We start from the raw sequence: 15,918 nt of genomic DNA, 5'->3' as shown, positions 1-15,918 counted from the left end.
ACTGGCTGAATAGGACACACCTCTTTTTATTGCATTTTAATACTTAAAATATTTTATATTAATATTTTTGATTGAAAAATGAGCTTATTTCTTCAATACCTTCCAGGTCATGTGACCTTTTCAATTACAAAAGAACATTTTTCTTTTTATTAAATCGACAGCTTCCCGATCGAGTGAATGTGAAGCAAATCACTCAAAAATAAATGCTGGGTCAAATAACTACACTGGCTGTATAGGATACACCTCTTTTTATTGCATTTTAATACTTAAAATATTTTATATTAATATTTTTGATTGAAAAATGAGCTTATTTCTTCAATACCTTCCAGGTCATGTGACCTAACCACTCAAAATCAATGTTGGGTCAAAGAACATACTGGCTGAATAGGACACACCTCTTTTTATTGCATTTTAACGCTCTAAATATTTTTATAATAATATGTTTGATTGAAAAATGAGCTTATTTCTTCAATACCTTCCAGGTCATGTGACCGATTCACTCGTGATTAGGTCACATGACCAGGAAGGTATTGAAGAAATAAGCTCATTTTTGCATCAAAATATGAATATACAAATGATTTAACAATTGAAATGCAACAAAAAGAGGTGTGTCCTATTCAGCCAGTGTAGTTCTTTGACCCAACATTGATTTTGAGTGAATCGGTCACATGACCAGGAAGGTATTGAAGAAATAAGCTCATTTTTGCATCAAAATATTAATATAACAATTATTTAACTATTAAATGCAATAAAAAGAGGTGTGTCCTATTCAGCCAGTGTAGTTATTTGACCCAACATTGATTTTTGAGTGAATCGGTCACATGACCTGGAAGGTATTGAAGAAATAAGCTCATTTTTCCATCAAAATATTAATAAAAAATATTTAGAGGGTTAAAATGGAATAAAAAGAGGTGTGTCCTATTCAGCCGGTGTAGTTCTTTGACCCAACATTGATTTTGAGTGAATCGGTCACATGACCAGGAAGGTATTGAAGAAATAAGCTAATTTTTGCATCAAAATATTAATATAAAAATTATTTAACTATTAAATGCAATAAAAAGAGGTGTGTCCTATTCAGCCAGTGTAGTTCTTTGACCCAACATTGATTTTGAGTGAATCGGTCACATGACCAGGAAGGTATTGAAGAAATAAGCTCATTTTTCCATCAAAATATTAATATAAAATATTTAGAGGGTTAAAATGGAATAAAAAGAGGTGTGTCCTATTCAGCCGGTGTAGTTCTTTGACCCAACATTGATTTTGAGTGAATCGGTCACATGACCTGGAAGGTATTGAAGAAATAAGCTCATTTTCGCATTAAAATATTAATATAAAAATATTTTAAGTATTAAAATGCAATAAAAAGAGGTGTATCCTATTCAGCCAGTGTAGTTCTTTGACGCAACATTGATTTTGAGTGATTAGGTCACATGACCTGGAAGTTATTGAAGAAATAAGCAAATGTTTCCATCAAAATATTAATTAAACGTATTTAAAGTATTAAAATGTGTGTTCAATAAATGTATGCTCTGGAGTGAATTTGCTTCACATTCCCATCATGAACGAGAAGCTGTCGATTTATTAAAAAGAACATTTTTCTTGTGCAATTGTAAAAATCATTTGTTGATGGTCCCTAAGTGAAAGCCTCGTTTCGCGGAGAAGATCTCCCCGTTAAACTGATGCTGTTGGCGGGTCCGGGAAACTGACGCTTCTGGCGGTTCCGCGAATGTCCGTCGAATATCTAACCTAAAACCAAATTCACCGCAGTTTTGTTAGTCCACTTTTATTGTGAAATAATAACAGGAAGAGTGTAGCCTCATTGGAATGGGGGCAGGTCTGAAGCACTTAAAACAGTCAAAGGCTAGACCACATACAACATAGCGATTGTTTTTCACAAAGACTACACCTACTTCTTTATGTTTGGTACTGCTGTCGGACATAATGTCGGCTTTTGAGGACGTGAGGGAAAACGTGAAGGTATTTTAGTTTGTTTCAGACTTCAGTGCAAAGTTCAATTTGTTCTGACATTACATAACGGCCTGGTCGTTCAGTCGTGTTTCATTGACACCTCAATGAACATTTGCCTCATGTTCAAAATATTGACCTTCCTTAAATCAATGTATGAATGTGATTATGTTATCTCTGTATGCAATACATTTCAAAGTAATGGTAGTGAGGTTTCCCAATCTTTTTTGGCACCCAACATACAAAACTGCCCGTCAGGTTACAAAGGAATATGTCATTAACTATGCATATGACTCTCAAACTATCAATAAGCTTGGTTTGGTCAAGTTTGCATTTTTTTTGTGGCAGAAATGAGAGATTTTGTTTTTCAGCAATTAATTTATTTTAGTTATTTGTATGTATATATATTTAGTTTATTTATTACATTTTTACCCAACTGTTTAGATTTTTCACTCACTCTCAATTGTAATAGTGTTTAGTTGTAGCTGACTCATGGACATATGTATTATTTATTTTCTTAGGAAATAAAAAAATGAATAAAAGTGAGCATTATTATATTTACATTCATCATTATATATGTACCTAGTAACTGTGTAAGTGCCCCCCTGGTACAAGTACCTGATTTGGAAGCATTTCTGTAAAATAATGTATTCAAATGGTAAAGCAGTTGTTAAGTTGTTTACCGCAAGCTGACCATTCTATGTGTGCAGAAGTACTATGGCAGTCGACTGGAGTCCTCTTGTGATTTGCAAACAAGCGCAACCTCCTGCAGTTTGTCCTGTCGCCCGGTGCCAAGGAGTGTCACTGATGCCCTGAGCCTGGTTCATCCCGAGGTGACCAAAAGGTATGATGTGCAATTTTGTATCGTCTGTATTTTCAGAAAAAAACGGAATACCAAACAACACACACACACACACGAGTAAAATCTTAAAATATTTTCGGCCCACTAACAGGAACTAACAGTTTTGTAACAGCACTAGATTACACAGTGACGACATGAGGACAAAACACAGACAGGCTACAAATCAAACATACACTGCTCACTCACACATTTCTTATTGAACCTCTCTAAAAACACATTAGAAAGCATGTTGCAGAAAAAATATCACCCTTTGCCACTGTGATTCACACATCACTAAAATGTAATCCTGATTGGCTTCAATTTAGTTGTTAGGGTTAGGAAGGTTGTTATGTTACATCCAGAAGAGTGAAACTCTTTCTTTCTGGTCATTCATAGTCTTTTGTCATCCTTTACATCACACACATATCTCTATAGCATCTTCCCATCATTGCACATGGATTTTGTAGTTCTTGCCATCAACAACAATGTTTCTCCAGATTCTTCGGTTGTGGCCTTCCCTTTCCAGCGAAGCTTGAGGGCTGCAGAGTCCTGGACCTCGGCAGTGGCTCCGGCAGAGACTGCTACGCCTTCAGTAAACTGGTCGGGCCGAGTGGACATGTGACAGGCCTCGATATGACGGAGGAGCTGGTGATCACACATGCATCTTCACACAACATTTGACACTTGATGTCTGTGCTTTCCATTGAATTCAATTGCATTTCTTTAGATCGCAGCGTCCCGTCAGTACATTGAGTATCACCAGAAGAAGTTCGGCCATGAGAAGCCCAACATCACTTTTGTCCAGGGGTACATGGAGAAGCTCAATGAAGCTGGCGTACAGAGCGACTCAATGGATGTTGTGCTGTACGTTTAAAGCCCTTCTTGAGGATCTGTCTGTGACTTTATGGTTTATTACAATAAAACAGCTTTGAGTAGTTGCTAAACAAATCTATTTTTTTTCTTTCCAATTCATCCAGATCCAACTGTGTACTCTGTTTGTGTTCTGATAAAAAAGCAGTGCTGCAGCAGGCCTACGATGTCCTAAAGGTTAGTCATGATATTCCAACAACATTGATGTGTAAAAAAAAAAGGGTGCGTACTTGTTATGGTTCTGTTGACTCACTTTAACAGGAGGGGGGTGAAATGTACTATAGTGACATGTATGCCAGCAAAGTCGTTCCTGACCACATGAAGGAAGATGCAGTCCTGTGGGGTAAATTAAATGCATAATTATCAAGAATTCAATGTTAACAGCAGAATACCTGCACACCTGACACACAATGTCCTCTGTCTGTGACCTTTGATTCCTGTCCTAGGTGAGGGAATGGGTGGATCTCTGTTTTGGCAAGATCTAATCTCACTGGCACACAGCGTAGGTTTCAGCACTCCCTGCCTTGTTTCAGCCAGCCAGATTGCAATCTACAACTGTGAGCTCAAAGCAAAAGCAGGTAACAATAAAGCAACATTAACCTTTAATGACATGTGGTGATAATTTCACTCTACAATAGAGCCCGCTCTTCATTTTGCAGGTGACATCAGCTATGCTTCAGGCACTTATCGACTCTTTAAGCTGCCCAAAGGGTCGGTCCTGGCTGAGGCAACAGTAACCTACAGAGGAACTGTGGCAGAGTTCCCAGATCAGCTGGAATTTGATTCCTCGCACTGCTTCAAGGTACAATAAAAGTCCCACATAAGAAGGCCAGACAGTAAAATTATACAACATTTAATCGCTTTATCAATGTTTAAAGTGAACCTATCATGCTATATTTGAATAATATAGTGTAGGACCATACCTATATAAGGCATATTTATACTTTTTACTTTTCAAAATATCAAACAGATCATGCATTTTAGCCATTCCTCATTTCGCTCAATTTAACACTGTCTTTGCATGGGCTGATTCTGTGAGAACAGCACCATCTACAGGCCTGGCAAAAGTACTACAGCGTTTCCAGCGCTTTCGAACGGCAATGTCCGTGGCTGTCTCCTCCTGATTGGTGGAGTTGGCCCAATAGCCGTAGCGCCACTTCTGTGACGTCATAGAAGTGTTCAAATCTGGATCAGTCTGTATCAGATCCGTTGCAGCCCCTTTTTAAGAGATTTGGGTATGGAGGAAAATAGAGAGGGTTGTGTTTTCTGACACTTGGTGAGTTCCCTGGAACACCGGGGACACATATTCCTTTTCTGACTCACCTTTACTCACCGCTGGGTCACCAGACCCTCCCTTCACCCACACACTGACTTCCTTCTCCCCTCTCTCTCCAAGTGAGGTTCTTACCCTCGTTACCTCTGCCCGTCCTACCACCTGTTCTCTGGACCCTATCCCCTCAAACCTCCTTCAGACTATCGCTCCTGATATTCTACCATTTCTCACCCATTTCATCAACACTTCTCTAACTTCTGGTCACTTTCCAAACAGTCTCAAGGAGGCAAGAGTAAACCCTCTCCTTAAGAAACCCACTCTCAATCCGTCTGATGTTATTAACTACAGGCCCGTCTCTCTCCTCCCGTTCCTGTCTAAAACACTTGAACGCGCTGTCTTTAAACAACTCTCCTGTTATCTCCATCAGAACAACCTTCTGGATCCGCACCAGTCTGGTTTCAAGGCAGGTCACTCAACAGAAACTGCTCTCCTTGCTGTCTCTGATGAACTGCACACTGCTAAAGCAGCCTCCCTCTCCTCTGTCATCATCCTTCTGGACCTGTCTGCTGCATTCGACACAGTGAACCATCGGATCCTCCTTCGCACTCTCCAAGAACTTGGAGTTTCAGGCACTGCACTTTCCCTCCTCACCTCATACCTCAACGACCGCACCTACAGGGTTACTTGGAGAGGGTCCGAGTCCGACCCTTGTCAATTAACTACAGGGGTCCCTCAGGGCTCGGTTCTTGGTCCCCTCCTCTTCTCCCTGTACACAAACTCGCTCGGGTCTGTCATTAGCCCGCATGGTTTTTCATACCACTGCTACGCTGACGACACCCAACTAATTCTGTCCTTTCCCCGCTCAGAGACCCAGGTCGTCGCACGCATCTCTGCTTGCCTAGCAGACATCTCTCGGTGGATGTCTGCTCATCACCTCAAGCTCAACCTTGACAAGACTGAACTGCTCTTCCTTCCGGGAAAAGATTGTCCCACTCTTGACCTAACAATCAACATCGGCACCTCTGTTGTTTCCCCGACTCAGACTGCAAGGAATCTGGGTGTGGTCCTAGATAACAAATTGTCCTTCACTGCAAACATCGCTGCTACAACCCGCTGCTGCAGATACACGCTTTACAACATCAGGAGGATACGTCCCCAGCTGACCCAGACATCAGCGCAGATTCTGGTCCAGGCTCTCGTCATCTCACGCCTAGACTACTGCAACTCCCTCCTGGCTGGTCTACCTGCATGTGCCATCCGACCTCTGCAGCTCATCCAGAATGCAGCGGCTCGTCTGGTCTTCAACCTTCCCAAATTCTCCCACACCACACCGCTCCTCCGCTCCCTTCACTGGCTTCCAGTAACTGCTAGAATCCACTTCAAGACACTGGTACTTGCGTACCATGCTGTGAATGGATCTGGCCCTTCCTACATCCAGGACATGGTTAAACCGTACACCCCAGCACGTGCACTCCGCTCTGCATCAGCCAAACAGCTCGCTGCACCCGCACTGCGAGGGGGACCCAAGTTCCCGTCAGCAAAAACACGTGGGTTTGCTATCCTGGCTCCAAAATGGTGGAATGAGCTCCCCATTGAAATCAGGACAGCAGATAGCTTACACATCTTCCGACGCAAACTGAAAACTCATCTCTTTAGACTCCACTTCGAGCGATAGAATTACTAACAAAGCACTTATATACTAATAAAGGGCTGGCTTTCTAAATGCCAGTTGAGTAGCACTTGAAATGTTTGGCTCTATGAAACCTGATGTACTTATATGATTCTGTTTTCTTAAAGGTTGTATCTTCCTGGTCGAATGCACTGATTGTAAGTCGCTTTGGATAAAAGCGTCAGCTAAATGCAATGTAATGTAATGTAATGTAATGTATAAAAGAGGTACAAAAGTGTATTTTGCATGATAGGTCACCTTTAACTTTGGCTAGTTTTTCCATTAATAAAATAAGTAGGTCTATATGTGTCATACTTTCTAATTTCAAAGAAACAAATCCAGTTGTTGGAAAGATTAGGTCAATGTATTGTTTTGTGCAATTTGCAGAAAGATGTGGCAGTGGAGGTAAATGGTGAGATGGCAGCAATCCTCCAGAGATCTCGTTTCTTTTCGGATTTCAAAATCCAGATTTCAGATCAACCAGAGTCCAGCTCAGCGTCAACACCACAGGTAGATGATGTTCTGGATAAACTGTGACTGAAATGCTTTAATTTTGAAAGTTTTATTGCTGAATGCATGTTGGAAGTAAGAAACGTTGACATACATGTTATATGCAGGAATCAAATTGATCACAGGTTGCATACGTTTAACAGAAACAATAACTCTTTGTAGAAACGACGCAATGAAAGCTTGAAGATTTTTTTCAGTCGCATGTCAAAAGTGACCATTAACTTTATTTATGTTTTCCTCAGTACTGCCACCTCAACCCATTCCTGCTGGCTGACAAACTGGGATCCTCTGTGAAACAATGCTCCAAAACAAGCAAATAAAGATGAGAATCAGAATACCTTTATTAGTCCCTCCCAGAGGGGGGGGGGGGGGGGAACAAATAGCCGTCCTTATTTAAATCAGTAATATGTAAGAGTAATCATTTGATGTGTTAGTCGTCCTCTACTTTCTGTTGTGATGACATTGTTTAGTTGTTTGACGAGATAACACTGTCAAAGTAATATTATAATTATTATGGGTCCAGATACTAAAGAAAAACATTTTGTAATTGTTTTGTACTTTCCCTATGATTTAAACCATTTGAATAAAGTCAAAGTAAATGTACACAAAAAAAAGTAAAATAACAATAAAAGCATAATGACAGTATTTGTGCCCCACTGTACTGCTGTCATTGTGTAACACAAAAGATGAACTTGAACTGACAGGAATGATAAGTGGCCCTTCGTGCTGTTAGTGGGTGGTTTATAAAATTATACATTAACTCTCACAACAGCACAGGCAGATGAAGATGATTACATGTGTTTTATTCTATCACAATTAAAAAAGCTATGGTTTGAGTATGAACATTGAAATACACTGAATCAGCAAAGGTTAAGCAATCATTTATTATAGTCATTGTAAAAACATTTTCAGGAAGATTATCCCGGACAGAAAACACGATGAGTATGAAACAGACATCCAACAAATTTGTTTAATACCTGAGCTTTAGTGATGTACCACAAGCGTTCAGATATATTTTTAATGAAAGTAAAGATTACACAAAGTGCTTTAACTTTCTTTGAAGTTCAAGTTATATGATACACAATAAGCTACATCTCTGCTATAAAAATGTATTATTGATTCAAGTATTGAAGTGACAACTAAACAGAGGTACTGCCAACAAATTAAATAAAAAGGGCTTAATTATCAATATCTCCATTTGCTGAGCAAGTGTTTAAATGGACTTTTGTATTTTAGATCTTAAAATATTAACTCATGAATATATTGTAACAGACAAATAGAGTGGTGTTTGTGGATACAATAGTATAAAATATATGGCTACTTCTATTATATTAATTTGACTATACTGAAAAGGAGTTCAAAATTGGGTGCAGAGTTGTATTTAAACTTGAAATAAAAACAGGTAACCTTTCTATCTCAAGCAAACTATGCTAGCTCGTTACACAAAAACAAGATTATTCAAATTGCACAAAGTACAAAAAGCTTTTCTTGCGGCTCTGATAAGGAGCGGAGGTCTGGCTGGATTTCATCCCAGAGGCCGTAAATGGATCAATCCAATTTGGCACGGTTTCATTGAGAAAGGAAACAAGAAAGAGAAAGGCGACATCTTGCATCGCTGCAATGTGTTTCTCCTGGAAACAGCAGGCCTCTGCTTACATCTGCAGCCAGCTCAGGTCATCGGCTCTGAGAAGAAAAAAAATGTATCAAGGTTATAAGTGTTGATCTGTGATTTGGTGTAATATATATGTAGAACATGAAGTAACCTAATATGTTATACCCCTATATATAGTTTACATGACTTTAATACACACTTCTGATTCAGCTTCAGGTTTAAGCATCCCCAGAGTCTCTGTACAAGCTGAGAATAATATCTGGCTGCTATTATAAATATATTAAAAACATATTATCAGACGATCAAATTACTATGTTGAAAATGAGACGTGCAACTTGTATTGAACAACCAACAACATTGCAGACTGTCTTAGCACCTTTCAGCCTATTGCTTTGGTTTTATAACCGCCAATACAACTATATATGTTTAGGTTCACTCTCATGCATATTTTTTGTCTTCTCAATTATTTTCAGTGAAAAGCTCTGACTCTACAAACTGGAAAATAACACAATTTATATAATCATGTGAACTCCAAGATGATGTCTTTAAATGCCTTGTTCTGTGAGTCTAAAATAGTTTTCAATGTTTTACTAAGCAGGAAATCTTCATGTTTAAGAGGTTGAAAACTAATTAAATGAATGATCAAAACAGTTTTATTTTTTTGTCGATCGACTTATCGATAAATCAACTAGTTGTTGTAGCTGTAGACACAAACATGACTCTAAATTGATGATAACGTTTCTCCATATCTGCTGGATGTGTAAATAAGCAACACTTGCTCACAGGTTTGCAACATGAACTTAAAAGGTTGATGTGTTCACAGTATGGTTCTGCTGCCCCCAAGTGGCCAAAATAAGAACGACATTTACTCTCCGATGACATTATTGCGTCTGCAGAATTCATAATGACTTCATGTATTAAATGTGTATACAGTATGTAAACACATCCAGTTTGTGTAAATGCAGGATGACACTCACTGAGCCTGTGCCTTTGTTAAGACGTGGCCCGTCGCCATCAGCTCAGCAAGACGAGCCACCGCGGGGTCGAACATCAAGCTGGCTGCAGCTACCACCTCATCGTCTCTGGTAAAGCACAAATCGAAAACGTTAAGCAGAAATAGCATAAATGTATATTAAGCTGCATCAGAAGCTATTCAACAGCTGCTCACTTGATGTAAAATGCCAGGAACTTCCTCTCTTCCACTTTGCCTTTGAATATGATTTCTGTGTAGCCTTCTCCATAGCCTAGAATGAGGAAATGAAAAGGGGAAATGAGACAGTATTAGGGTTTTATATGAAGATGTATTATATTGTATATACATTAAAGTATTATGCTGCAGGGGTGATATTTTCCTCAGTAAATTACTCTACCTGTGTATCGGATACTCTTCCCAAGTAACACAGTCCAGAAGAAAGGAACAGACTCGCATTTGGTTTGTTTCTGCAGCATGTTTAGGGCCGCTACTCTTCCTGAGGGTGAAAAAAACCAATATGTGCATGATAACATAAAAACCATGCATCAAATTATTAAGGATTATAAAAATGATGCCCAATGCAGAACTATTTCAACAGGAAAGTATTGTCAACTTGCAGCACAATATGAATCTGTGATTATCTGAACGTTGGTTTCTTACCTTGAGCTTGTGACATTTGCCAGTGACCGACGTTGACCCTTTGGTCTCCTCGGATGCTCAGAGGGAAAGACGTAACATCTCCAGCGCTAAAAATATCTGGTATATTGGTCCTCATTAACTATTAGAAAAGAGAAAGGAGTTCAAAGCAGCAGCCTGACATTTTGATAGACATGTACAGTACAGGCAGTGTGTATAGAACCAATCATCTCATTCAGCAGGACACAATATCAAATAGTAATGTTTGCCCAAACAAGCAATTAAAGCTATTCAAAGTCATGTTTATGATTTGTTAGTTATGTCAATGTTACATTTTGACTGAACCGTTACCTTGTCAACAATCACAGCTTTCCCTGAATTCACTTCCAACTCGCTTCCCAGCAAGAAATCTGAATTTGGGATTACACCTGAAAAACAAAAGGTGTGCACTTTTAATATAGCCATAAACTTGATTTATGTTAAAATATTAATAAAAACATATTTAGACCAACACTTTAAAATAATAATATACCAATTCCAACAATCACCACATCCGCCTCTAGGACTCGACCACTCTTCAGCAGCACCCCCTTCACCTGGAAGAAAATACTCATTAGGGGATCGACAATAGAATATACACTTTTCTTTTGTATCAATAAAAATAGCCTTGTTTTCCCACCTCACCATCGCTGACAATAGATTATATCCAAATGATTGATTATGTAATAAGTGACACCTGAGCTATCTAGCTACAAGATGCAAAATGTCTGCCTCTTCTCATTAGAAGTAAAGTTACCTTGCCGTTCTCCCCTTGGATCTCAGTGACTCTCTCGTTCATGTAAAATGTTACATTTTGTTCCTCCAACATCTTAAAAGAAGAAACTGTGTTTTAAAGTGTGTTCAGTTGAATTAAGGCAAGTAACATCACATTCATCAACACTACATCATTATTTTAGTGTTTCTTACTTGCATACTCATTTTGCCAATCTCTGGCCCCAGAAATTTCTCGAACGGGTATCTGGAGGGGCCAACCACGGCCACGCTGGCAGCTTTATCTGATAAGTAGGACGCCACCTCCATACCTATTGTGTGAATAAAAAACATGTCAGCAGCAGTCTGAAATACTGGTGTGACTCCATGTGTTGTAAAGTAGATTTCTCTTGCTCTAGTAAATATTGACATAGCAGATTTAATATCGAGAAAGTTGTCCGTGCACAAGGTTAATAATTATTGAATGTTATAAAGCACGTAAAGAGAAACAGAATCTGGTAACCTATGAAGGAGGCTCCGATTATGACAGCTTTCTGGCCCTGACAGGCATTGTGAATCTCTTTGGCGTCTTCATATCTCTGCAGTAACGTCACACCCTTCAGGTCCCCTCCAGGACAGTCGAGCGGCCGCGCTCTGTGAACAAAACAAAGACTTGGAAGTCACCATTTCCTTATGTGTCTAGCTAATTGTGAAACCTGAGTGTGACAAAACAACAACTGGAGGATGAAAAACAATCCTCTGTTTGAGGAACTGGAGGTTGATTCTCACCTACAGCCAGTTGAGATGAGGAGTTGGTCGTAGTGCTGCAAAGTGCCGTCGCTCAACTTCACCGCCTTATCAGCCGTATCCACCGACACCGCCTTCAACACAAAACATTTTCTTAACAAGAGAATCCGTTTTCAATTTAGATGGTGATAACAAATCAACGTTTCTCACCTCCTTCTGTGTCCACACTTCAATCCCATACTGCTGATAGAAGTCACTCGGTCGGAGGAGGATGCTGCTGCTGTCCACATTCATAGCCTGAAAGAGAAAGGCCATTTCTGTTAAAAACTCCCAACTAGATACAAGTTGTCAACAAAAACTGACAGAAGTATCTACGTAACCTCTCCTCTCTGATTGAGCACTCACCTTACTCAGTTTGGGCTTGTCAAATGGAGGCATGTTGTCTTTGGTTACCATAATGATTCGACCCTGGTAACAGTTCTGTCGTAGAGTTTCAGCACAAACCAGGGAGGCAGGGCCTGAAGCAACACAATCCTTATTCAGTGTGTAATTCTTTAGAGGTTACAGAGAAGGAGCTTATGGCAGCACTAAACCAAGACATTGACTTGAGCACTAGTCTCTTTTACAATCCTACTAGTAATGATTTGTGAGCCCCCCAAAAATGTATTTATTATTCACTACTTGTTTTTATGACATCTATGCCTTACCTCCTCCTATGAGCAGAATAGTGTGCTTGATGCCCGGCACCATGCTGCACATCTCCTTCACCCTCTTCGTCAACTTCAGAGACTAAAGGACAGAAAAAAGCCATAGATGATTACAAATAACGCATTTAAACACAAAAGGAAAGGAAGCCTCGTAATATCTATTTAACTTGCCATTACTTACATTTTTGTTGATGGAAACATACACCTTGCCAAGCTCAACTTTTACCTTTGAAATAAAAAAAGACAGAGTTTTAGGTAAAGCTTGACTTTCTTTATCACAAGTGTAGATCATAGCACAGTGGGGGTCATTTGTCTAAAAAAACATAATCCTGTGTCGGGGATAATTATTATCGGCAGGTATTGAAAACAATAGTAACATCTGGTGATGAAGAAAATCTGGAATAAGTCATGTTTCCGCTTTCCTGGCAGCATTTTCATTAAAAGACCATGTGCTCAACATTGTGTTTAACATGAATGTGCATACATAATCATGCATGCAACGTGTGATAATAGCTGACAAACAGTCCACTGTTTGGGAAATACTCAGTGGGTGTCGACCTGCTGAGCAACTGAGACATCTAATCTCTCATCTTTGTGTCTTCTCTACTCAGAGCGAAGAGGCTGGATCAGGGGTGTCCAAACTACGGCCCAGGGGCCAAATGCGGCCCGTTAAAAAAGTATAATGAAATATGGCCCACAAATGAAACTTGTTCTTGTCTTATATTGTACTTCTCAAATATATATGCAAACATATATTACACAGTAGTATTCATGAGTTAATAAGCCAAATGTTTCAAATACATTCAGTCAATTAAATTTGAAAACAATTTCTAACAAATCTAAGTTGATAAGAAAAAAGCCTAATGACTTATTTACATAACAAGCTTGAAATATGCCCTTCCTATTTCCTCTTATTATAATCAATCTGAGGCTCCTGTTTTAAGGAATGAGCTGCTAACAAGATAAATGAAACCCTATAGAGAGCTGAGATGTAGGCTGTTGGTTTTCATAAAGAATATTCAACTAACAAGCATAATTTACCTACATTTGACTGATTTTGCTGACTTATAACTTGACTTATGAGGCAATATACCTCACCTCTATAAGTGGCCCAGCCCGTCGTATATTTATATGCATGTGGCCCTCGGTGAAAAAGTTTGGACACTCCTTGACTAGATGCTTTGTTTTTAAAATATCCATATTTGTTAATGGTATTTTTTTGTAGTAGTTACATGAACATAATGTTCAAGTAAATCATCAGAAATTAGACAATATTTTTAATCTTTTGGATTCATTTAATAAAACGTATAAATAAAGCTCAAACCCTACCAACACATTTACCTTATAACTGGGCAGAGAGTCCAGACCTGGATACTCTTCGATATCTCCGGTTCTGACATTAAAGCAAGCACCATGAAACGGACATCTCACTCGGTCACCAACCAGTGCTCCTGGATCAACGGAACAGGCAATTGTCATTTCTTAAATTCAATGCAAAACATTTCATAAAGAATAAATCAGCTAAGGGTAAAAAGGGATTGAATGTTTACCTTTGATGAGAGGAGCATTGTAGTGAGAGCACCGGCTTCCAACAGCACTGTACTGACCCTGAGTCCGGACCAGCAGCACCTCCTGATCCCCCACTTTCACCTCCTTCATCCTTTAAAACACAAAAGATGTACGATGGGAAACAGTTCAGAACAATCTGGTGTTATATCCAAAAACTGATATTTTTTCAGGAAGAAAAAGCGAGTGACTTACTGTCCATCTTTGAGGTCAGCCTCCTGACAAACCAGCCCTGTCACCACATCCTGGTCTGCTCCTTCACCTGGTTCTTGGCCGTGACTCATTCCTGCAACATCCATTAAGAAAACAGGACTATAGATAAGGATCCTGGCTTTGCCTTTGGGTGTGGACAATAAGCCACTCATACAAAAGGTTGCATAGTAGTCTGACATGTGCACAAGCGCAGTAACCACAAAACAAAGGCATTCAAACATGTATATGTATTTAGTCTGACAAAGAAAATATGTAAGGAATAAGGATCAACAACAACGAAGGAGCCATTAGTGCCATAAAGAGGCTTCCATAGATTCATATGGTTATTTTGGCCCATTAAAAAAAAGAGTAAAACAAACAACAATGAAATATTGTTCCTTGAAGGTAAAGTCATCTCAATAAACTCTTCAGCGCCTATGTGTCCCCTTTACTAAACATGCTCATACATGCCAACATTTCCAAATCCAAAAGAGGTAGGTTTGCGCGGCAAATGTGCACGCCCAAATTAGGTTATCAGAAGAAATGGAACCCCAGTAATTACATGTATAAACCATGTATTTAACATATATTGCATCATTTTATGCATTTTTCAGAAAAAGTGGTAGTTTGGTAAACAGTGACATTAACGACATGTTTGGTCTGTAAAATGCCCGAAAAGTGAAAGAATGGGAGATAAATATCCCCAAAAAGGACAAAGACAAACAGTAATAGTAAACGTATGATAAACAACAAACATGTTCATACTCACACTGCAGTATGCCTTTTATTCATGTATTCTGTACCTGCTGTGTTTATTTATTTCATTATCTTTGCTTTTTTATGCCTGTTTTTAAATGCCATTTAATAATGTGTTATGCTGTATATATTCTTAAATGTATTTTGTTTTTATTTTTTAAAGCACTTTGAATTGTTGCGTGCTGAAAGGTGCTATATAAATAAAATTGCATTGCCTTGCCTAACATGCCAATAAAAAGCATCAGCATGCACAATTCTGACTGATTTCTGTTTCCACTCTCTCATAACTCATAATACATCAAGTGATGTAAAAGGCGTAAATAACACTAAGCATTGCACATACCACTTAATTTATGTCCCTCATTCAACTACATCAACCACTGAAACGTGAAACCTCCATGAAGATGTACTCACCTGTTTTCTTCGATCTGACGCCAGTGAGAGAAGATACAATTAGCTTCAAACTGTTCCTCGGCAGTGTTACGTGGGTCATTCAATAGCGAGCAGAGGAGAACTGCCCGCGTGACATCTAGCCGGAGTCATGTGATCCCCGCGAGCTCCTCCCACAACAAACCCCTAACAGAGAGGGATCACACCGAAGAGTATACCAAATCAATTCAGAGGAAAACAATTATACCCCTTTTATTTGAACTGTTAATACACAAGAATGTTTTTGGATTGGTGTACATTTAAAAAAAAAAAATGAAAGTGATGTACATCATATAACAATACGTTTAAGGACAACTGCATATTTTTAAGAGAAATGGACAGGAACCAAGCCAATGTTGTCTAAGCGTTGTAAATGAAAAACCATATAAGATTGGGCCTTAACTTTATGAAACTTATAATGT

The 15,918-nt window shown here is 39.0% G+C and overlaps 2 protein-coding genes across 2 annotated transcripts; one reads left to right on the top strand and one right to left on the bottom strand.

Annotated features, from left to right (window-relative positions):
- The first annotated feature begins 1,651 nt into the window (after positions 1–1,651).
- On the top strand, positions 1,652–7,773 carry LOC307036627 (arsenite methyltransferase). Its single transcript, XM_079677111.1, has 10 exons — positions 1,652–1,977; positions 2,676–2,809; positions 3,304–3,454; positions 3,534–3,670; positions 3,784–3,853; positions 3,938–4,019; positions 4,123–4,254; positions 4,336–4,478; positions 7,006–7,128; positions 7,371–7,773. Exons 1-10 carry the CDS (start codon positions 1,942–1,944, stop codon positions 7,446–7,448), a joined length of 1,086 nt encoding a protein of 361 aa, XP_079533237.1. The 5' UTR covers positions 1,652–1,941; the 3' UTR covers positions 7,449–7,773.
- Positions 7,774–7,993: 220 nt separating this feature from the next.
- On the bottom strand, positions 7,994–15,621 carry aifm4 (apoptosis inducing factor mitochondria associated 4). The gene is made up of 19 exons (XM_079677110.1): positions 15,482–15,621; positions 14,315–14,405; positions 14,104–14,213; positions 13,895–14,004; positions 12,735–12,779; positions 12,554–12,635; positions 12,252–12,364; positions 12,057–12,143; positions 11,889–11,980; positions 11,623–11,753; positions 11,316–11,431; positions 11,146–11,217; positions 10,882–10,945; positions 10,701–10,777; positions 10,374–10,491; positions 10,111–10,209; positions 9,909–9,984; positions 9,718–9,822; positions 7,994–8,811 (listed from the first exon to the last, which is right to left on the bottom strand). Exons 1-19 carry the CDS (start codon positions 15,558–15,560, stop codon positions 8,781–8,783), a joined length of 1,698 nt encoding a protein of 565 aa, XP_079533236.1. The 5' UTR covers positions 15,561–15,621; the 3' UTR covers positions 7,994–8,780.
- Positions 15,622–15,918: the final 297 nt, after the last annotated feature.

Source organism: Notothenia rossii (genome assembly GCF_949606895.1).
Source record: "Notothenia rossii genome assembly, chromosome: 4".
NCBI classification, from domain to species: Eukaryota; Metazoa; Chordata; class Actinopteri; order Perciformes; family Nototheniidae; genus Notothenia; species Notothenia rossii.
This window is presented reverse-complemented; position numbering and strand designations above follow the sequence as displayed.

Coding starts and splice junctions, on each gene's coding strand:
- LOC307036627 (XM_079677111.1), top strand. CDS start 1,942: ATGTCGGCTTTTGAGGACGTGAGGGAAAACGTGAAG. Junction 2,810..3,303: donor CATCCCGAGGTGACCAAAAG/GTATGATGTGCA, acceptor ATGTTTCTCCAG/ATTCTTCGGTTGTGGCCTTC. Junction 4,255..4,335: donor TGAGCTCAAAGCAAAAGCAG/GTAACAATAAAG, acceptor TTCATTTTGCAG/GTGACATCAGCTATGCTTCA.
- aifm4 (XM_079677110.1), bottom strand. CDS start 15,560: ATGACCCACGTAACACTGCCGAGGAACAGTTTGAAGCTAATTGTATCT. Junction 12,636..12,734: donor ATGTTTCCATCAACAAAAAT/GTAAGTAATGGC, acceptor TCTGTCCTTTAG/TCTCTGAAGTTGACGAAGAG. Junction 12,144..12,251: donor ACAAGCCCAAACTGAGTAAG/GTGAGTGCTCAA, acceptor TTTCTCTTTCAG/GCTATGAATGTGGACAGCAG.